The 23,595-nt window shown below is 35.4% G+C and overlaps 1 protein-coding gene across 5 annotated transcripts in view; it reads left to right on the top strand.

The window, feature by feature from the left end:
- The window catches only part of FOXN2 (forkhead box N2), a 55,545-nt gene that overhangs the window by 14,179 nt on the left and 17,771 nt on the right, over positions 1 to 23,595 (top strand). For all 5 annotated transcript variants that reach the window (XM_070478032.1, XM_070478010.1, XM_070478027.1 and 2 more), the window contains exon 2: positions 16,339 to 16,889. In XM_070478032.1, coding sequence (XP_070334133.1) covers positions 16,353 to 16,889 — 537 coding nt within the window. In that variant the 5' untranslated portion in view covers positions 16,339 to 16,352. The remainder of the gene's footprint in view (positions 1 to 16,338; positions 16,890 to 23,595) is intronic.

Here is a 23,595-nt window from a genome sequence, read left to right on the forward strand (position 1 = left end):
GTCATCCCAAAGGTTGAGAAGATGGGTCTTGTAAGCTAGATTGACACCAAAAGCTAGTAGTGCTTTTTTTTCTATCATGTTTCATAACATGTAAGCTAAACTCGTGTTTTAGATACTAATAGAAGTTACAACTTATTTTGTCATTACCTTGTCTGATTCTTTCAATCCCATGGACTGGGTGGGACTCACAGTCCACCAGGCTTCAGCTGTCCATGGAATTCTCCAGGCAAGAATTCTTGAGTGGGTAGCCTTCCCTTCTCCAGGGGAGCTTCCCAACTGAGGGATCAAACCCGGGCCTCCTGCACTGCAGGTAGATTCTGTACCATCTGAGCCACCAGGGAAGCCTTTAAAAGCAGTTATTAGAAAATCCTATTTTTCTCAACAGAGAAAACAATTTTCACTCAACTTAGATCTATTGTGGAACTATTTTTTGAAACCAGTGTTTCTCTGTGTGAAAGGCGGGTTATGTGCTAGGGTTCATTTAAAAAAAAAAAAGGGTAATTTGGTCTTTATACAGAGAATATCAGGTTTCTTTACTGGTTAGAAGCAAACACCTTTCTTTCTTTCTTTTTTTTTTTTTAAACTTATAAAGCTATTGCTTCATTTTAACATCTCCAAGAAAGAAATGAACAACTGAGACCCTTTTTTAAATTTAATTTTTTAAAGACAAATGCCGCAACAATGTGTATGGAAACTCTATACTGTGTACAAATAGCACATTTTTTCATATAGAAGTGGCATTTGAACCATGGTTTTACACAATGTATCTGGGCAAGTTGATTTAGGAGATAAGTGGCTTTGGTAGAAGATTACCACACCAGTTCCCCCTCCCCTCCCTGATTTTAATGTTTTCTGCCATTTAGCATGAGTTGGTCAAAGGTTTTTCCCTCATTCAATTTTCTCTTTTTTTTAATTTTTATTTTATTTATTTTATTTTCTCTCTCTCTCTTTTTTTTTTTAATCCCTATTTGAAAAACAGTTTCCCTATGAGACAAATCTTTGACCCTTTTGTATTCTGTGTCCTCCCCTCCCTTTCCCTTTCTTGACTGGGAAATGCAGCTGCACACATTTTTTGTTTAGAGACAATGGATCACATGCTGTGTCACCTAAATCTATGACCAAGAGGCAGTTTTATCCCTCAGAGACCGAAATGCTTCAGTTGTCCTGGATATGTGACATCATGTAGCATTATAATCAAACATGCGTCTTTTTGCAGTCACACTTTTGGGATTTGAATCTATCCTCTACTCTCGATATTGGGTTTTATGGGATGGATAGTATTTATAGCAGAGAACCTTAAAACAAAGAATGTGTTGTAGGAAAAGGTTGTGAGTTCCTTCAATATGGCTTATTTTTTTTTCTTACCTGGGAGTTAACCAATGTTATCAGATAATGTGAGCTAGTAGAATACTAAAGTTTTTAGCATTATATTTGTTACACAATGCCTTGCAAATAGTATATGCTCAGTAAGTGTTACACTATTATTACTACCAGTGTGGTAAATCAGCAAGAAAATTGTCTTTGTGATTTAAAAATGATGAACTTGAGATGTTGAAAATAGTATCTGTAAACTGCTAAAATATTTAATGGTGAGCTTGTTGTAAGCTTATTGTATTGCTGAGTCAATCTAGTAAACGTAGTACTATGGCTTCCGGTCTTAAGTAGTGGTACCATTAATAAAAATGGTTTATTCCTAAAGAGATGAAGATGAGGAAAGGAGGGGAAATTGAACGGAAATTCCTTTTATTATATAGTATATCTTAATCAGAGGCCAAGCTTGAGTTACAGTAGAGAACTGAGGTAACTGCCAAGCAACGCTGATAAAATCCACAGACATCTTGAATTTCTGTGTTATGCCTGGACTCTGTGGTGGACATTTTCTGTAAAAAGCATTGTTTAGTCATCTGAGCTAAGTGAATGACAGCTTGTTTCCCCTTGCTAGGGTTGCTGTAGCCTGTCAGATGATGTTTTATATTGGTTACTTTAAGGTGATTGGATGGAAAAGCCACAAGTCTGAGAAGGGGCCTACTCTCTGGTTGCTCTTTTGACACTTCTAAGGTTGTTTAATTTACTGATAACAATAAGTTCTTGGTGAGAGGTAAAATGACAAGTCAATAGAAATGTTTCCAAATGTCTTGAGAGCATGTAAAAAGACATAATTAGATATTATAAGTGTACAAAATTAAATATAACCAAATATCATACTCATTTGTCACAAGTTTTAGGAATTTGGATGTTTAAAGTATTTATAGTGAGACTGATTTTAAATAGGAAGCTAGACTAGTAGGGTGAAAATGGTGAGAAACAACTTTATTTGTAGTTCAGATGCTGCCATATAGCTTGAGATTAGCCATCCCTTGCTTTAAGCATGGGACTGACTGGAAGCCTTCTTCAGGGCCTCTCAGTATGATTGCTCAAGAGTTGGTTTCAACTTCTTTCCAATTCCAGTAGAACATAACAGATGGCATGGTTCCTTTTCACTCCAGTGTAGTAAAAGTTTTGTAGAAACAGCAAAATGATTTTCCTCATTTATCCTTTCTGTATAATGAGGAAAGAAGTATTCAATGATGTTCAGGAGTGTAAGAAAAAAATAAATTGTAATAAATTTGCTTCCTGGTGGTTCAGATGGTAAAGAATCTGCCTGCAATGCAGGAGACCCAGGTTCAATGCCTGGGTCAGGAAGATCCCCTGGAGAAGGGAATGACTACCTACTTCAATAATCTTGTCTGGAGAATTCCATGGACAGAGGAGCCTGGCAGGCTATAGTACATGGGGTCACAAAGAGTCAGACATGGCTGAGCAACTAACACAAATAAACACACATCAAAAATTAGCTATTTTTCGATATCTTTTTTCAGTGCTACTCTTCATTTCCTAAAAACAATTATATGATATAGTGAATTAAATATAAATTTACAATTAAAAAATTTTCTCACAAACAATAACTTACAGATACAGGGTTCTAAGAACTATGATATAGGTAAGATAAAAACTTAATTAAAATGGAAAAATGTAACATGAAACTCTAGAATAATTTGAAAGGGACTTTTAAAAAGTATTAAACACATTCATAGAACTGAATTAATTGCAGTTAATTCCTTATTTGCCATGGATTTATTTTACTAAGGTATATACTAAAAAGCTTTTATGTTCATGGGAATTGCTGGACTGAGGGCCTGATTTTTGGGGTTGTTTAATTTTGTATACATGAGTCCATATTTTTAAGGTTCTATAGATATTTTTAAGGTACTGTAGATATTATCCAGAAACTTACAATATAGTAATATCTTGAAAGAAATTATTTTGTATATTTTAACTTGGTGAGAATTCTGTAGATTCAGGATAGTAGATTCTGAACTAGTTAGATATAAATAAAACTATTACGTAGATGGAGCTTCCCTGGTGGCTCAGTAATAAAGAATCCACCTGCCGATGCCGAAGACTCAGGTTTGATCCCTGGGTCAGGAAGATACCTGAAGAAGGAAATGGCAACCCACTTCAGTATTCTTGCCTGGGAAGTCCCATGGACAGAGGAGCCTGATGGGCTATGGTCCATGGGACCACAAGAGTCGGACATGACTTACCAACTAAACAACAACAGCATGTATGTATTTATATTCTTGTCCTGTTTTGATTACAGCATTATATTGTGACTATATCTTTTTATTATTGAGAATGTCATTACTACTGAAAGCATGCTTTATTTCATAGGTAGTGTAGTTGATTTGTTTTTTTATATAAATTCTTTTCTTATATATTAGAATGTTAACATTAGGCAGAGCTGTTAATAAAGGAACTTAAATGCCTCAGGGGCTATTAATAGCAATCAACTTTAAAAAGTTCTGAAAGTTTATATATGGTTTAAATTCTTTTAGATTATTGAACTAGAAAGATTTGAAGAAAGATTCTGTCATGTGGCATGACTGGTAAAAGATTGACATAACATAAAGTTCATGGAAACAGTAAAAGGAAGTGAGAGTCACATCATAAAGAAAATGATGAAACTGTTATTGCAGCACTCTTCTGAGAAGTCCTAATTTGTGCCATACCAGAGGGTGTCATTAGTTTAAAAGGAGGCCCATCCTTAATGCTAGAACTTCTCTAAAATTTCTAAGCTTTAAAGCATAAAATATTGTTAGGGATCTTGTACTCAATTTTTTTTTAATTTGAGAGATACAACATTTATATATATACTGCTTTAGAGAGAAAGCTAATAATAGTTTAAAAATTAGTAATAATAATTACCAGCTAGTATTCATTGTGTCCTTACTCTCTACCTCTGTTCTAAGTCCTTTATATTCTCATTTAGCTTGTACTGACAATCTTATGAAAGTAGGTACTGTTAGAATTCTACATTGATAGGTCTTCTAGTCTGTTGAGTAGCAGAGCTGGAATTTGAACCCAGGAGTTATCTCTTCACAGCTCATGCTTCCTCTTAAACCCTCTGCTTCACTGCCACCAGATTCTATTATTAATGATAATGATTTCTATCTTATGACTTGATAATATGAAATTGTCTTATCTTTCACAATTTTAACTTCAAATGTACTGCCTCCTCACATTTCTATTCAGTATCTTCTGGTATTACATACTGGAGAAGGCAATGGCACCCCACTCCAGTACTCTTGCCTGGAAAATCCCATGGACGGAGGAGCTTGGTAGGCTGCAGTCCATGGGGTTGCGAAGAGCCCGACACGACTGAAACGACTTAGCAGCAGCAGCAGTATTACATGCATTCATTCCTTTCTCAAGGAAGAAGCCTTTCATTTTATAGTTGTACACTGTTTTACCATTTAACTAACAACTATGACAACAGAGCCATGAATGTAGTAGGAATAAAAGGTTTCTTCTTGAAGGACCAGGAGAGATCGTTCTGAATAGTATAACATTTATACTTCTCTTTCTCTCTTTTATCATGTTACTTTATGTAAAGACATTATACTCATAATCCAATATAGCTAATATGTTATCTTTGGGATATATTTAAAATTCCTATATGCATTTAGATATTTCTGGCATTTTAGAGTTCATATTATAGTATATTTCCTGCTTAATAGGAGATTATTTATCTGTATCCTCAACTGTTTAAACTATAAGTAGACAAAAAGGGTCTCTTAAGTAGTTGGGAAAAAACTTTCAAAGTTTATACATTAAATTCATGTACCTTAAGGTGGACTCTTTGCCCTTATCATATCTGTATGAAGTTCTAATGAAACTTATTTGGCTTTCCAGTCTATAGCAGATAATGGTTCTATAATTGTATTTCCATGTTTTTAACAGAATGCTCTGAAAGCCAAATTATCTTTTAACCCATTGAGTGGTAAAAGATAATCTGAACTGATAGAAAACTATTTATGGCCTTTATTTGCTCCCTTCTTAGTGTGAATGTATATTTTTCTGCAAAAATATTAACATCTTTCTTATGGGGTCCTGTCTCAGACCTCAATGACACGTCATATAACATATCACATATACATTGTAGTCCCTTTCTAAAATCTAAACTACTCTATAAATTCTGAAATATATCTGTCCCCAAGGATTTTAGATAAGGGATCATATACCTGTATAATCAGGTACAGTGACTACAGTACAACTGAGAGCTAGGATATGGAACAAAGATTAATCCAGTAACTCAAGCATAGCGTATGTGAGACCTTTCAGTGTGAAGCAGTGCTTGTAACTGGAATAATACATGGATCTCTTTTAAAGAAAATAATTATAGATTCCATTTTTAGGATCACTGACTTTAGTTTCTGAAGTAAGTTTATTTTTAAGTCTGATTTTTTCCTTTATATTGCTTTTGAAATGAAAGCACAAAATGAAAATTTTTAAAACTTGTGTCCCCCAGAGTTTATCCATGGCACATACTAATTGAGAAATACTGAGAAAGTGGCAAATAGTCCTATATACTTGAACAATCCCTGTAAGTATTATTGTTTGCCAACTCTTTGTTTACAGTAGCCTGAATAATGTATGTGTTAAGTCGCTTCAGTTGTATCTGACTCTTTGCCACCCTATGGACTATAGCCCACCAGGCTCCTGTGTCCATGGGATTCTCCAGGCAAGAATACTGGAGTGGGTTGTCATGCCCTCCTCCAGGGGGTCTCCCAACCCAGGGATCAAACCCGCCTCTTCTGTGGCTCCTACATTGCAGTCAGATTCTTTACCGCTGAGACACTGGAGAAGCCCTTCATATATGCAACTAGGAGATAGACAAACGTAAGTGGAGTTGGGAAGGCTAATGATTTTTCTTGCAAGCCACCAAACATTTCTGAACACTTTGAGTGTTTTTGCTATGTGCCAAAGTGCCAAGTGCCAAACGGCCTGGCACTTGGATGAAGAGGTGAGAGGAAAGTGGAGCGGGGTTGGGATGGAGAGAGTGGACTTCGGAAGACTCAGGTGTTATCCTGGATGCACTGCCTCACAGGAAATGGTTTTGGCAAAATCACTGACTCTGAGGCTGTTTCTTCCACAGTAAAATGAAAGGGTTGGAGTGTATCTCTTGGCCCCTGTTCGCTTTGGTGTTCTGTGATCTGCTGCCATGGAAACAATACAACCTTCGAAGTGGGGCTTAAACCTCACCTTCCACTTGGAACCACATTTTCCCTTTGACTCCTAAGGCTTCTAGATCTGCCTCAACTATGAGAGTCATTAGAGGAAAGGACACAAAGGTAGACTGAATTAAGACATGCCAGTGGGGGCCTCAGCGAGGATCAGGGGCCCCCAGCCTGAATCGTAGTTAAGGGGTTAAAATATTTTTCCTATATTTAAAAAGTATGATTTTTAAAGGGGATGAGAAGAAGCACCCTCTTGAACAAAAAATGTACACATGACTTTTAATTACTACCTTTCACCTCCAGGGAACTGTCTTCTACCTACTACCAGCTGGCAATCACTGTCATTACAAGCGACTCTTAGTGATAGTAAGTCAAAGTTCTCAAATGTAGGGAGGTAGAAGAAACTTAAGAACCAGTGCTCTGACATACAGGATAATATACTTCAGAGATATTGCCATCAGAAACTAATGTAAACCTCTGTTTCCAGCGACATGGCGAACTAAGCACCTGGACCAGCCTTTCTGCTGAAAACCTAAAATGGTGGATCAAATGCGTTAGTTAGTTTAAACCAAACATTAATTGGAAACCCAGTGAGGTAAGCTGAGTACCGAAGCTGGCTCCTGCCTTGAAAGTATTCACCAAATCAAGTGAGCTTCTGTTTTCATGGCCTTGTTGGGGCTCAGGGATCATGAATCAAAACCTAGAGCCATGGGTGCATGAGACAAGTGCTCGGGCCTGGTGCACTGGGAAGACCCAGAGGGATCGGGTGGAGACGGAGGTGGGGGGGGGGGGGGCCGGGATGGGGAATACATGTAAATCCATGGCTAATTCATTTCAATGTATGACAAAAACCACTGCAATGATGTAAAGTAATTAGCCTCCAACTAATAAAAATAAATGGAAAAAAAAAAACCCCAGAGCCAGCCAAAGTAAACACATTTAGATCTTCCCTGATAATAGCTCTTTACCATAGGTGTTCTAGAAGGTAAGAGTGATCTAGAAATTCTTCCCCAACAAAGTTATCTTTCTAGAATATTGCTGTGAACAGGAAAAATAAATCTTTACTGAAAATTTGTTACCATAAACCAGCCCTTACACTGGTTTGCAGCCTGAATTCACATTAGACCTCAAGCTAAGAATTTTAAATGATCCTGGATTGTTGCTACTCCCAGGGGCCTGACAGAGGTAGCACAAATCATAATCATGAAACAATTCCTGTTGGTAAAGTTTTAATGAAAAATGAAATGCTTAAAATAAGAGTTTACAAACCATCTAAAGAAATAGGGCCCAATATAAGAGAATCTGTCAAATCAGACTTACAATTCGATCATATCTTGGGATTATCAGATGTAAAATATAAAAAGTATATTTAATATGTTCAGTGAGGAAAAGAGCAAACATTCTGTAAAAGAATCAAAAGTCCTAGAAACGGAAATATATAGTAACTGAAATTAGAATGCAAGGGTTAGATAAAAGCAAATAGACCCCATTGGAGAAAAAAATGATATAATGAAAGATAAACATGAAGAAATCCAGAGAGACAAGAAAATGAAAATTATAAAAGAGGTTAATAAAGGGGAAATATTTAAGAGAAAACATGGAGCACTTTGAAAGGAGTATCAGTTTTCAATAGCAGTAATGGAAATAGAGACCATGAAAATAATAAACTCAGTGAAAAATACATCTAGAAACTGACCTACTCTGAAACTGAAGTGAAAGTGTTAGGCCCTAAGTTGTTTCCAACTCTTTGCAACCCCATGGATTGTAGCCTGTCAGGCTTCTCTGTTCATGGATTCTCTAAGACAAGAATATTGGAGTGGGTTGCCAGTGAACTACTCTAGTTCAATCCAGAATTCTATAGCTAGCAAGAAGAAAGACATGCTCAGAGAAATTTGAAAGTTCACTAGCAGACTGCTTTTTTTTTTTTAGATTGAAGTATGATTGATTCACAGTGTTAATTTCTGCTTTTTAGCAAAGTGATTCAGGTACATATATGTATATTCTTTTTCTTATCCATTCTGTATATAGTCATTTGTGTCTGCTAACTCCAAACCCTCATGCTGTCCCTGAATCTCAGACTCTCAATGACCATTTTTCTTCTATTTAAAATGGTCTGGTCATTGAGAGTCTGAGATTCAGGAAGGAATGATGATCAAAGGATAGTACTAAGTGTATGTTAATAAAGTGTAACTTAATTTTCAAAACTTGTATAAACAATAATAATAGTGTCTTATGGGGTTAAAAAAAAGCTAGAACTAAAACAGCAGTTATTTTAGTTATTTACTAAATGCCAGTTATTTTATAATCTGGGAGGAGGTGATTTGAGTTAGTATTCAAAAGTATTTTTATTACTCAGGAGAAGATTAAAATTACCTTTGGATTTTGATAAGTATGTGTGGTAAAAATTTTTAAGTAACAGAATTTTTAAGTAATAGAAATACATAACTTCCAAACTAGTAGATGATGAAAAGGTGGAACCAGAAAAAAATAATCCCAAAGAAGGCAAGCAAGATAAGAGAGAAGGAAACAGTGCAATGACAAATAAGATGATACAAGTAAATCCAGTTATATCATTGCCTTATTTTTAAAATGTTTACCTATATGGGATTTAGTATAGACTAAAAGAAACAATGAAGAAGGAAATGGCAACCCACTCCAGTATTGCTTGGAGAGTCCCATGGACAGAGGAGCCTGGTGGGCTACAGTCCGTGGGGTCGCAGAGTCAGGCATGACTTAGCAACTAAACAACAAAGAAACAAAAGGAAGACATGTTGTAAAAATGTAAAACATGTAAAAACATGTAAAAAAAATGTGAAACGTAAAATGATGGAAAAAGATATACCAGGCAAATATTAATGGAATGAAAACTGGTATATCATTTGAAATAGACTTTTAAGGCAAGTGGAATTACTAGAGATAAGAGTTGATACACAATAGTATATGTTTCACTTCTCCATGAATATATAGAAGTTTTAAATTTGTATGCCACTAATAAAACCACAAATAAAACATATATTAATAGAACCACCAGGAAAATTTGACAAATTTCACCACTGTAGTGGGAGATTGTAGTATATCTTCCTCATTAATTGGTAAAGAGAGCAGGACCCCCCCCCACACACACACACACACAAAATCAGGAATACAGAAAACTTAAACAGTATAGTTAACAAGCTTGATCCAATGGACATATATTGTATCCAGTACTGTAGAAACATCAATTGAATCATCATGAAAATCAACACCTACTGGACCATCAAGCAAGTTTCAACAAATTTCGGAGGGTTAGTACGCTATAAATCATTAAAGTTAGACATCACTAAGAAAAACAATCCCATGGAAATTAGGATATATTCTTTGAAATAACTCAAGTATGAAAAAGGAAATGTTAATGGAACTCTTGCTGCCCTTTGTCTAGAAAGTGTTAAGTCATTCCTCAATTTTGCGTGTGGCAAACACAATCCTGTGAAATGGGCCACATAAAGGTCTTTCATTCTTGGCATACCTGGTGAGAGTGCTAAGAGTCAATGATGGATTGGTTCTCCCAACAGAAAGGACAAAAGTTTTAGTAAATGATGCTGGAACAATTGTGTCTTTATACGTAAAAGATGAAATTGAATTTGAAAAAATACATCCATATATTTGGGGGGGGGGAATTGACTTATATGTGAAAGGTAAAAGCTATAATACATATAGAAGACAGTATGGGATAAAACTTCTATGAATTTTGTATACAGAAGAAACTCTTAAATGAGAAACTATAGTAACCATAAAGAAAGGGTTGATTCACCCTATTAAAGTTGAGAACTTTTTCATTAATAGGCAACTAATAAAAAGACAAGCCATCTAAATAGGGGAAGATATTTGCATTACATATAAAAATTAGTATCCAAACAATAATGGGGTGCCATCGCCTTCTCAGACAAATGGCTTCAGTAGACACTTAATAGAAAGGGACTCTAAATGGCACACACACACAAAATTATATATACGTTTGCCTTCTAGGTTTGTTTTGTACATGAAGAGATATTCAACTCCATTAATAATATGGGAGATGCAAATTATACCACAAGGAGATACAATTTCACAGTCATCAGGTTGGCAAAAAAATTTTTTTGATGAGTTCATGGAGCAAACAGTACACTTGTACATTCCTGGTAGTAATCTGTCATTAGCAGTTAAAGTTGAAGAAAAGAATACTCTGGCCCAATAACTGCTGCTTCACATGTATTATGCTTTTAGAATTTCAGAAAACTTGTTTACAGTTGTGTTCCAAGAGATATAAACAAAGATGTCTATAGCAATACTACTTGTAATAGCCCCGAACATAAACATAAATAAATGTCTAAAGAGTGTAATAAATAATGGTATATTCATACAGTAGAATGTAAGTCATCTGTAAAAAAACAAATGAATTACTGCTGCAGTAATGTTAATGAATTTGGTGGAAGGGAAAACAAGCTTCAGCACAGCTCAATTTTGTAAGATGTGTGAAAAACTTATAGGGCTAAGTAATATAATATTCAAGGATTCTAACTATAAAGGGAAAAATTTTCATTTGCTTTGTCTTTGTTACAACCAATTAAAATGTGAACAGATTAAGTCATAAAATCTATGTGGCTTTAAACAACACTGTATGTTTAGGAGGTTTCTTATTTTGGGCAAAAAAAAAAAAAAGCTCTCAGTGTGATCTCTAATACCTTTAATTCAGCACCTTGTAACACTGAAAATTCACTGCCTTGGTTTCCCTTATTTATTCTCTGTCAAGCATTTCCTCTCAGACCAGTATTATTAATAATACAAACCTAAGCAAAAGTGCTGTCCTCTAACATTTTGCGATGTGATCTAAGAATTACAATATGAAATCTTATATTGCCCTGAAGTTGAGTATCACTGTATCATTGAACATGATATGCAGACATGCAGTTCTCTGTTAGACACCTTTCGAGATGCGTGAGCTGCATAGTTGTGAAAAAAATATGGTGCATTTTAATACTGAGCTCTCTTCTCAAGATACTACCATGGCCGTTACACAGTGAAAATCTAGGCAGGGGCTCAGATAATACTGGGATTATTTGAACTCTTCACTTTAAAAATTGTCCTTGTGGGAGAAAATTCTGTTCTTTCCTGAAGTGTAGATTTAGAGTCACAAATGTGTATTTTACTAAATTGTCTTGTACATTTACTTCCTTTCTTGGTAGCAGTGTCTTGGTTTTAGGAATCAGTTTATAGTGAATGTATTCATTATTTGAGTTATGTTAGTTACACACCTAATAAACTATGGTAGATTTTTCTTTTCTCTCTCTCTTTTTGGCTGTGTGGCGTCTTCATGGCTGCACACAGGGTTTCTCTAGTAGCAGCAAGGACTCCTCCCCAGTGGGATGTGCAGGCAGGCTTCTCATTGCAGAGGCTTCTCGTTGCTGAGCATGGGCTGTGGGGCATGCAGCTTCGGTAGCTGCAGCACATGGGCTCAGTAGTTGGCAGCTCCAAGACTCTGGAGCACAGGCTCCGTAGTTTTGGCACACGGGCTTAAGTTGCTTCGTGACGTGTGGGATCTTCCCAGGTCAGGGATCAAACCCCTGTCTCCTGCACTGGCATGCAGACTGTTAACTACTCTTCCCCTGAGCCACCAGGGAAGCCTAGGATATATTTTTCAAATCCCACATTTTCTAGGCTTAACTGCCTATTTTGAGTGACATTTATTATGTGTAACAATTATATTTGGTTGATTGAAGTATTGTTCTTAAAAGATTACTGAAAGGAAGTATTACATCACTAGTCCAGATTTCCTTTTATTTCTGTGCTTATTTAGCTTTATGAATCAGACTTCCATGTGTATTATTATTTGCTACTGAATATTTTCAGTTCATTTTAAGAAGTAGTTTCATAAAAACGTAAAACTAAAACTTTTCTTGATTTTGGTGTAAAATGTATAGACCTTCTGTTACAGTGTTACATATTATGTATTTCTGAAAACACTGAAATTGTGCACAGGTGAGATGGGTCACACCCAAAACTTGCAAAGCTTTGTAACCAGAACACTAACAGGAGTAAATAAGCATGCTAGAATATTCTAAAAGATACATTAAATCTATTACAAGTAAAGAAATATTACAGGCAACCTGAGGTTTTTTTTAAAAAAAAAAAGACGAAGATAAAGCCTGATTGAAGGTTGTGCAAGGAAAGGTTGAAGCTACAGGGTTGTGGAGGCAGTAGAATGCATAAAGATCTGGAGAGGAGATTTCATTAAGTATTTTCTAGAAAATGCAAGTGGCCAAGCTGTGCCAAGAGGTGGAAAATGGGTTGAATAAGAATTGTGTACATACTGCTTTCCACTGTGTTAGCTTATTTCAAGTTTAGCTTTTATTACTTAGTAGTGTAAAGACGAAGACTGAGAAAAGTCATGTACAAACCTATGTGACTTTCACATTGTGCTAAACTCTCTGCTCTACATACCAGTGAGCTAATTTGTGTTACAGAAAAGCTAAGTAACAAACTAAACTGTACTAAGAATATGAGAGATAGCTTCTGTTTTTGACTAGAGGCCTTTGATCAGTCTGTGACTGTTTTGTGATTTTGTCTCGTGTGAAATCTAAATACAACTAAAAATCTAACACAACCTTTTCTGCCTTGAGTATATTGTTTTAATTTTAAACTATAAAAGTAATAAACATCTTAAAACACTGGGGAATATAACAAAGAAAAAAATTACAAGTTATTATATAAGTTACTATATAAACCACTGTTAGCTTCTTGTGTATTTCTTACTTTTTTTTTTGCCAGTTTTTAGTAAACTTTTTTGATTACTTCACAATCTTTAATTTTTACTTCACAATCTTCATTTTTAATGACTACTAAATATTAGATTAAAGAGATGTGCTTTCATTTACTTAGCTATTTCTCTATAATAAAATATATAAGCTGTATAGTTTTCCTCTTTTTTCATAATTCCTGGATAAACATCTGTGTGTGTATGTGTGTGTGTGTGTGTGTGTGTGTGTGTGTGTGTAAAAGATAAGGAGAGAATATTTTCTCTGACTTAGAATTATTTCACTGGAGTGGCTCATAAGTGGAAGCATTGAATCAAAGAATATGACATTTTTAATGATTCTTGGTGCATATTGCCATCTTGTTTTTCAAAATGGCCCCAGGTCCTTGCCCAAAATTGTGTATGATAAATTTTTTTAACTGGTGATAGGGCTTCCCAGGTGGCTGAACGGTAAAGAATCTGCTTGCCAATGCAGGAGACGCAGGTTTGATCCCTGGGTTGGGAAAAATCCTCTGGAGAAGGAAGTGGCAACCCCCTCCAGTATTCTTGCCTGAAAATCCCATGGACAAAAGAGCCTGGTGGACTACAGTCCACGAGTTCGCAAAAAGTGAGCAACTGAGCATTAGCGTGAAACGATTGATATTGAGCAACAAAAGATATTGTTACTTGTATAATGTTACTAATTATTTGTTTATCAGACACTATGATAAGTATATTATCATACTTAATGTCACCTTTTTGTTTTGTTTTGCATTTTTTAATAATCAGTGAAGTTGAATATTTTCTAATACATATGTTTGTTATTTATGTACTTATTTTTAAGGAAAGATCGTTTGCCTATTTATATTGGTGGACTTGGTGTTCTAAAGCACTTGTTAAGGATAATTTAAAAACAGCCTTTTTTCTTTCCTTGAAAATACAATGACAATTGAAACCTTACTAAGAGGATGTCAGTCTTTCCACTTGATTTTTAACTTTGCTTGGCTATTTGTGGTGCTAGTGGTAAAGAACCCACCTGCCAATACAGGAGACATAAGAGATGCAGGTTCAGTCCCTGGGTGGGGAAGATCCCCTGGAGAAGGAAATGGCAACCCACTCCAGTATTCTTGCCTGGAGAATCCCATGGACAGAGGAACCTGGTGGGCTATGGTCCTGACTGGCAAAGAGTTGAACACAACAACTGAGGCAAAGTAAGCAAGCAAGCAAATTTGCTTTATGTAATCTTTGGCACATTTGCTGCCATAGTATTGTCTTGCATCTTAAAGTAACGGGATTTCATTCTAAACTTGTGATTCAGAGGATAACATATTTGCAACCATTTGAATTAGTTTCTGATGAGACTGTCAACAGTATCTGTTTTAGGTAGTGTTGCTAAAAATAAAGGTTCCTTAAGAAATTGAGTGTATTCAAATGGACAGAAAAGCTTGAATCTTGAACTCAGCCTAGTTTGTAATTTTGGCTTCACTTTTTATTAGCTTTAGAACATTAGGCAGTTTACTTACTTGGCTTCCATAACAGCAATTTCAGTTTTCTGATTGTAACTAGTGGGGATATTTCCTAGCATTAATGGTTTGTTTCAAAAATAAAGTAACTTCTAAAAGCAGGTAGCCCAGCACTTGGTATTTGTTGCTTATAAGTTCATTTCAGTTTGAAATTATAATTTGAGTGCCTCCTTATGCCCAATGTTTTGTTGTGATGTATTACGAGTACAAAAGTAAAAGACTCTTATTACGGAATTCACAGTGGGTGAAAAAAGGATCATATGTAGAACTAAGTAATAGTGTAAATAAAGTTTATGCATTTTAATTGATAGTCATTTGAGATACAATATGTAGTATTTAGGACAATGGCTTACACCCCAAATATTAGCTGATGGATGCTACTGATAATTGGGTGTTCTGAGACTACATCTAGTAGCTCCAAGAATCCAGATTGTTTTATGTCCAACATCGACCGGCTTCCATGATTCTTGGGGAAGCCTGCCAACTGTGTTTTAAATAAACTCAGACCCCGGGGCCGCTCCTCTCGCTTCACTTACACGCCTGTAAGATGCTTGCGTAGAGTGATAGTAGATGCAGAGGGCTTTTCACAGGATTCGGAAAGGAGGCACCTTGAACCATTGAAAATGAATTAAATGGCACGTTAGTTCTGCCACTTTCCTTTTTGGTCAGTTATTCTTCCATAGTAAGATTTTTGAATTGAAGTATGTTTCAGAAGCAAAACAAAAATCATTGAGAGAATAGAAACAAAAAAGGATAGCTTAGAAACAGCTTTTTTTCCTCCCCTTGAAAATACAGTGACAGTTCAAACTTTACTAAGAATGTCAACCTTTCACCATCAGTAATTGATGAGATAGTATATAGAAGGAAGAGTTAAAAATACTGGAATTTACAATAATAAATCTGTAGTAAATATGTTTTTGCTAGTAATGAATTTAGTGATTAAGAAATGTTATCTTTTTAGTATGATATACTATAAAAATATTAGAAATTATTTCTTTATAGTATTATAATCATGTTTGAGGAGTTTATTTGGAATTACTGTTTGAGCTTATTTTAAACTTGATTATTATCTATTTTGAGCCATATGTGTGACTGTTAACTTCACTGTAATTATAATGAAATTATAGATGAATAGATTATAGAATTTTATAATTGAAAGAAGTTATCTATTCATTTTTAGTAATAGCAAACATTACTTATTAGGCAGTTACTATGGGCTAGGGACTGTTATAAGTATTCAGAATACATTCAACTTTATTAATATCACCTGTACATATTGTGCTATAGTGGGGCATTTTATTTATAGCCATTTCAAATAACATGAAATAAGTTCTGTTCCTTGTATTATAACTTTTAGCATTTGTTATGCAAATATTATACTTAAATATTATATGGGATATTGATTGTAAAATATCTCTGATTTGGGGATTTTTAAATTTGTGTTTCCTTTTTCCATGTGCTTATGGATCTTAAGTATAACATTGGTTGATAATTGTTTCTTTTGTTGCAGAACTGTAAGAGTAAATGGGTCCAGTAATTGGAATGACTCCAGAAAAGAGAGCTGAAACTCCAGGAGCTGAAAAGGTTGCAGGATTAAGCCAGATTTACAAAATGGGAAGCTTGCCTGAAGCTGTTGATGCTGCCAGGCCAAAGGCCACTCTAGTGGACAATGAGTCAGCAGATGATGAACTCACAAACTTGAACTGGCTTCACGAAAGTACTAACCTCCTAACAAACTTCAGCTTTGGAAGCGAAGGTCTTCCAATTGTTAGTCCATTGTATGACATAGAAGGAGATGATGTGCCATCCTTTGGACCATCGTGCTATCAGAACCAAGAAAAAAAATCAGCAACTTCAAAGCCCCCATACTCCTTTAGTCTTCTCATTTATATGGCTATTGAACACTCTCCAAATAAGTGTTTGCCAGTCAAAGAAATTTATAGCTGGATTCTGAACCGCTTCCCATATTTTGCAACTGCACCAACCGGCTGGAAGAATTCTGTTCGACATAATCTGTCCCTGAATAAATGTTTTCAGAAAGTGGAAAGAAGCCATGGCAAGGTCAGTGTTTACGAACATTGCTATATTTAGGGAGGTGGGGGAAAATAACATGGAGATCTTAAAATATGAGGAAGTCAAAGGAAGACAAAAAATAGTCAAGTCAGCTTACTTCAGCTTGAACTTAATTTTATTCACCATTTGCTTTCATCTCAGATGTTTTTAAGTTTCTTCTGTATTGATATAAATCTAGCAGAATTCTGTTCAGTCTACTAAAGGTACAAATTAGGTATAAATTAGGAGTTTATTATTTTCTTTTTATTTTCTTTAACTTTTAAAAATTGAAGTATAGTTAATTTACAATGTTGTGTTAGTTTCAGGTGTACAAAAAAGTGGTTCGGTTATAATTAGTTTTTTTAACGTCCCAACTTTCTATTCTTAGTTTCTGTAATATTCTTGTTGCTGTATTTATATATTCTTATTTATTCAATATGACAGTGTCTGCCTTATAATTGGAATGTGGATCATTTACATTAGTGTAATTGATACGGTTGGTTTTAAATCTATCATTACATTGTTTGTTTTCTATTTAAATACTTTAAAGACTTATTCTCTTGTCTTCTGGGTAGCATAGTTTGTGATGAGAAGTCTGTTGCCATTCTTATCTTTGTTCTTCTGTTTGTAGTATTTTTTTTCTTACTGTCCTCAAGATTTTTATCTTTATCACTACTTTTTAGCAGTTTGACTATGATGTGTCTAAGTGTGTTTTTCTTTATTTTTATCCTGCCTTGGTTTTTCTGACATTCTTGGATCCGTGGTTTGTTGTCATTCATTAAACTTAGAAATTTATTTCCTCATTATCTCTTCAAATATTTCTTGTGATTCACCACCTACTTCTGGGCTCCAAGTGAAAATATGTTAGACCATTTGCTGTTGTCTCACCTCTTGATTACTCTGTCCCTCTTCCTACTCTTTTTTCTTTGTTTCAATTTGGATAATTTCTATTGATCTTTGTACAGTTTTATTCTTTCTTGTATCCATTCTGCTGATCAGCCTAATAAAATCATCTTCATTTTTTTTTAAGTATTTTCATTTTCCTTTAAAAAAAATAGTCTCCATCTTTCTGCTAAAAATTTCCCACTAGGTCTGTTAAACAAATTAACCATAGTCACAGTGTCTGTCTGATAATTTCAATATTTGGGCCATCTCTGGGTCTGGTTTTGTTAATTGTTTTGTTTCCTGCCTTTGTCTGTCACATAATTTTGCATTAAATGTCAGACATTGCTTGTTAAAAAATGGTAGAAACTGAAGTAAAGAATATTTCTATTGAGAAATAGATATGCCTCTACTTCTATCAGGTTGTTAGTATGGACAGGTATTGATCATCTAGTTAACAGTTGAGTTGGGTTTGGGTTTTGTGGTTGTCATAGTTACCCTTGATATACCACAGTCTTTACATTCCTGTGGAGAGACTGCTGATACTTTGTACTTAGTGTGAGGCTTGGAATGTCAGGTGATTTTTCTTAGCTTTTCTGCTCCACCTTTACCTTTCAGTTCGCGACACATTTAGCTTAGAAGTGGGAGGGGAGTTAAATATTTCTCTCTGTACTCTTGCTCCTCACTTAGCAATACATTGTTTTTCCTTGTTACTTGGTGCAAGCTTCTTGGTGTGAACAGGATAGGTTTGTTGGTTCATCTCCAGTTTCAGTGTCAGGCAGGCTTATTGTATGCCTTTGCCTCAAGTGTGAGACTTCCCCGTCTCTTCCATGAGCAGACTCTCCCATCTACCCAGTGAAGCCCAGAGCTGCACTTATCAATAACCAGATACCTACATGTGGCTAGTGGTTGGTATACTGGAGAGCACAAATATAGGATACTTTGTCATTGTAAATACCTTTTGAACAGCACTGTTCCAGCATTCAAGACAGTTTCTTGTCCACTCCCATCATGGTAAAGTAAATGTTACCTAATATCAGTGGGAAGTTCCGGGTACAAGTGAGTGACCATTTCCCAGCGGCAGCAGGTCTCTGCTTTGTATCTTTGGAGCATTTGGGCATGAGCTAATTTCCTGTCCTCCTCCACATGATGTATACTACATTGCCTAGTATCAGTAAAGTGTGAGGATAACTGGGTTTTGTACTTGCCTTCCAATAGCAGCTGTCTTTTGCTGGTGACCGGGCTGAGGCGGGGGTACTTTGTCTCTCAATGGCAGACAGCTTTTGCTTCTTATTTGCTTTGTCCAGGACTAAGGCAGGTTTAGTGCCTCTCCCAGAGTGACACCTGATCTTACGTTATACTCATTGAGGACCTGGATCATGAATGAGCTTTGCCTGATATCCTTGCTCCAACCACAGACCATAGTCGGCTCGACACATCTATCTCCATCTCCGAGGGTGTCTTCCTTAAGTCCCCTTGAGTATTCTATTTATTGTGACTGCCACTTTTTCCATGCTCTACCAAAAGTGAAATAGCTCTTATGTTTCATCCCTCCTCACAGGACCTGTCACACCTCAAAATTCAATTCTTCTTGCAGCCTCAATTTTCAGGCTCATAAAAAATTATGGTTCTGTAGATTATTTTGTTTTTTTTTTCTTGTTAATCTAGGAGTGTTCTTTTGTAGTTTTCTATAACCCAACTGGTAGCAGAAAACTCTGATTTTTATTTGGAATAAAAGTTTAAAAAGCAAGCAATTAAATCTTTAGATAACCAAAGGATTTCATAGGACAGTGCTGTTCAGACTTAAAAGTATCTACCGATCATCTGGGGATCTTGCTAAAATACAGATTCTTCTTCAGCAAATCTAGGATAGAGACTGAGGCTTTCTAATTTCTAACGGGCTCTGAGGTGATCCTGATGCCTCTAATCCATGAGACACCCTAGGTAGGAAGGCATTTGGGCACATCATTATCTTATGATTAAAGGAGATTGTATTAGTTATCTATTGCTATGTAATAACTTACTATTTAACACATTCTTTACTACACATGGAATGTTGATGAAGGCCAGCTGTGTGCTTGGCCGTTATGAAGCCTCAGCATGTTAAGGATCGCTTTGTTGTAGCTAGCCTCCAAGATGGCCCCCAGATGAGCCCTGCCTTCCAATATCTGTGCCCTTGTAGAGTCCCCCTTCAACACTGAATTTGGCTGCTTTGTGTAACCAAGAGGCTGTTGTGGAAATAGAGTGTGCCTTTTGAACCCAGGTCATAAAAGACATGGCTTCCATCTTGGGTTCTTGGCCAATTAGCTGTATGGGAAGTCAGCTGCTATATCATAAGGACATTTAAATAGCCCTAGGGAGAGACCCATATGGCGAGGAAATCAGACTCAATATACATATGAGTAAGCCATTTTGGAAGCAGATTCCCCTATCAGTCAAACTCTCCTTTCAGATGACTGAAAATTTTGGATGTATTCTTTCCACCATGCATCATTAGATTTTATTTTTTGAACTGTATCAGTTAATTCTTTTCTAGTTTTAGACCTATTGTATTTATGCTTGTAGCAAGATATAAAAGAAAGTAGTTATCAGCACTGGTGTTCAGTAGAAGGGTCTAGCGAAAATATGATAGAATGGAAGCGAACAAGGGTAAGTTAAGTGTGAATGAGCAACAGTGTCAAATGTTGCAAAAAAAACTTGAAAATGGGGATATCCCTGGCACTCCAGTGGTTAAGACTCCACACTTCCACTGCAGGGAGTGCAGGTCTGATATGGGTCAGGGAACTAAGATCCCACATGCTGCATCTCAGAGCCAAAAGAAAAAAAAAACTTGATTAGCATCAAGTAGCAGCCAAACGATTAGAATTAAAAATATATGAACAGTGGTGTATTGATAAATATTTAACAATTGGGTTATGGTGACGGTATCACTTTTGCCAATTTCCATGATATAAATATTTCTCTCGTGGCCATTTTCAAGCTGCCAACATTACATCATTAAATGCAAAATTTGGACAAAAAGTGATACATTCAAGTGGTATTGGGAGTGCTTGTGGTTTGTTTTTATTTTTTAATAAAATACTGCTTGAATCAGTACCTTAAAATACTGATTTTTTTTTTCTATTTCAACCTGCAAAACGCAAGTAAGTTATACTTACTTCCATTAAGTTTGGCAACCTTGAAAAGCACTTTTTCTGATGAATAGTTGTTGTCTGGAGATGATAATCTCCAAAAAGAAAGCAAGATGACAAAGGTCCAGGTCAAACTACAGGTTGATACAGACATCTGGTCACCTGCTATGGCTGCTGCTTAGCTCCCTGCCCTCATCCATACCATAGTTAACCACTCTCAAAAGATAGGCCTAAAAATCTTGGCTTGTTATTTGTGAATTTTAAAATCAGAAAAGCTAGGCAAGGTGTTTTTGCTTTGTTTTTATGTTTTGAACATTAACATTGAAGTCTTAAAATCTGTTTTTCAAACTTTGTTATAAAAGCCAGACTGAAATATTTAATGTGAGATTTTAGCTGGGGAACGTGAAATCAGAAGTTTTGCCTGATTTAGTACAATTTCAGGCGGTACATTTTCGTGGTGGTGATTTGCTTCAATAGCTGAATCCCAAGAAATGAAGTCATGCAAGCCACCATTAAAAGTTCACACTATGAGCAAGAATCATGAACGCCCTTTTAAATTCAGTGATTTTAAAAACCACTGAAAAGGGTACTGGGGGGGGGGGGGAGTATTAAAGTGTACCGTGCAGGTACATAAAAACATTTCAGGAATAGTGAGCATTGTTTCTTCTCCCAGTGTTCTTTACAACTTCCATTAAGATAAATCTTAAAGTTCAATTCTCAGTATATCCCTTATTTCTTCAAAACCTTTGGTGGTTCTTTACCAAATATGTCCAAAAGCCTTAGAGTTTCAAAATGCAAAATAGTACATGAGAAAATGCACATTTCCTGTTTCCACTGCACAAAAAAAACATGTCTTGTAATAGTCATATTCACAAAACAGCACTTCTTAAACTCTTTTTTATTTGTGTTCTGTCATCTAAGCACAACTTAATAAAGAGGCATAGTTTTTAACTGAGACTTAGATTTAAAAATAAGTTTTTTGCTTTAGATTCTAAAACATAGATTAGCAAATATACAATTTTATCTTGTTACTGATAGTTTGTGAACAGGCTCAGTGAACGGAAGTGCTGCCATGGTAACACAAAACAGACAGTTATTTGGAGACCTTACTCAAGACACTTAACTGCCCTGAACTGCAAGTTTTCAGTACTAGTGCTTCCAATGTGCTATTTCAAGGAAATACCAATTCTTCTATGATCAAAACAATTTGCAGTTCTCTCACAATAGAATTTTAAAAGTAGATTTGAACTAAATAGCTTCTGGGAGTATAATCTCAGGAATACCAAGATAGAACATGGTTAGAATCATTAAAATAATTATCTTAGTCTATATATGAAAAATAATTTGTGTATTTATTTTCTATATGAAACTGAAGTGCTTTGGGGACAAAGGATACTCTGGGTGCTATCATTTTAAAGTTTTATTTCTCTACCTTCATAATACCACTTAGGCCAAGTGATTGGAAATACATGTAATTTAAGATGGGATGGCCCATCACTTAATTCAAAAATACATGGGTAGAAATTTGACTTCCTTTGGAAAAAACTTAAAATTTCAATATAGTTCATGTGATACCTTGCTGCCATAGGCCAGAAAAGGTTTCACCTGATAGGATGGTATGTTACTTTCTGTGTTACAGTATGATATGACACCCATGGTTTTTCTTTTCCAATATATTTAAGTTGCTGGGATGTTAAAAACTGCCTTACACTCAATCACCATACTTTTCCTCGCAAAAAAGTGTTTTTCCCCTTATCAGTTTAATTCTTGTAACTTTTGTCTCGTATTCAAAATTAATTAATTTTTGTTCTTACTGTTTGTTTTAAAAATTCCTTCATCTCTTAGAAGAAAAAAATAGGCACATAAACTGAGGAACATAAACTGACTTTCTGCCATTTTCAGTATAACCTCTTAGTATTCATTTACTTTGCAGCTCTGTCACTTATATAAAAATTATCGTATTTGAATCTCGTCACAACTCAGTGAAGTGGTCTGTTTTCTTACAGATAAAATATGAATTAGAGGACAGACAGAGATTAAATGACTAGTCCAATGTCATGTAGCCGGTCAATAAGCAGTGTTTTAAGATTTTCCTTTTAAAACCTGTGAAACTCTTCCTTCACTAAACTGTCCTGCTATAGTAGTTGTGACATGATATTCAGAGATTAAAAAAAAAAAAACACCTCAGTAATAGACTAATGTTACCTTGAAAACAGTTCAGGAAATGGAAGCACCCTGGAATTCATCACATTAAATCTTCAGCGATCATAATAGCTTACATCATATGGGATTTTGTATAAGCAGAAAGGAACAGGGGAATAAGACACAGGTCAGTTTTATTGTTGTCTAGATAATTGTTAATGTTGTGAGGTATAATTCAAATTTTCAAAAGGGGTTTTTGAAATAGAAAAGGTATAATGTAAAAAAAATTAGTAGCAGTTTGAATCTCACTGATCTTGTGAGGAAATTTTGTACACCATGGTGAGAAGGGTTCAGGTTATACCTTATATTTAACTTGACATTTATATCTTCAAAAGATTAAATATCTTCAAAAATATTTATTAAAGTTTAATGTCAGTATCTAGTGGAATAGAAGCAGAAAAACAAATTATTAGAGAATAAAAACAATGATATTAGACTGGAAGAAAGAGGAACAGTTTTTAAAACTGCAAAGAAAATGAACATAAAACGTAACAATAGTA

The sequence above is a fragment of the Odocoileus virginianus genome, chromosome 2 (assembly GCF_023699985.2).
Source record: "Odocoileus virginianus isolate 20LAN1187 ecotype Illinois chromosome 2, Ovbor_1.2, whole genome shotgun sequence".
Lineage (NCBI taxonomy): Eukaryota > Metazoa > Chordata > Mammalia > Artiodactyla > Cervidae > Odocoileus > Odocoileus virginianus.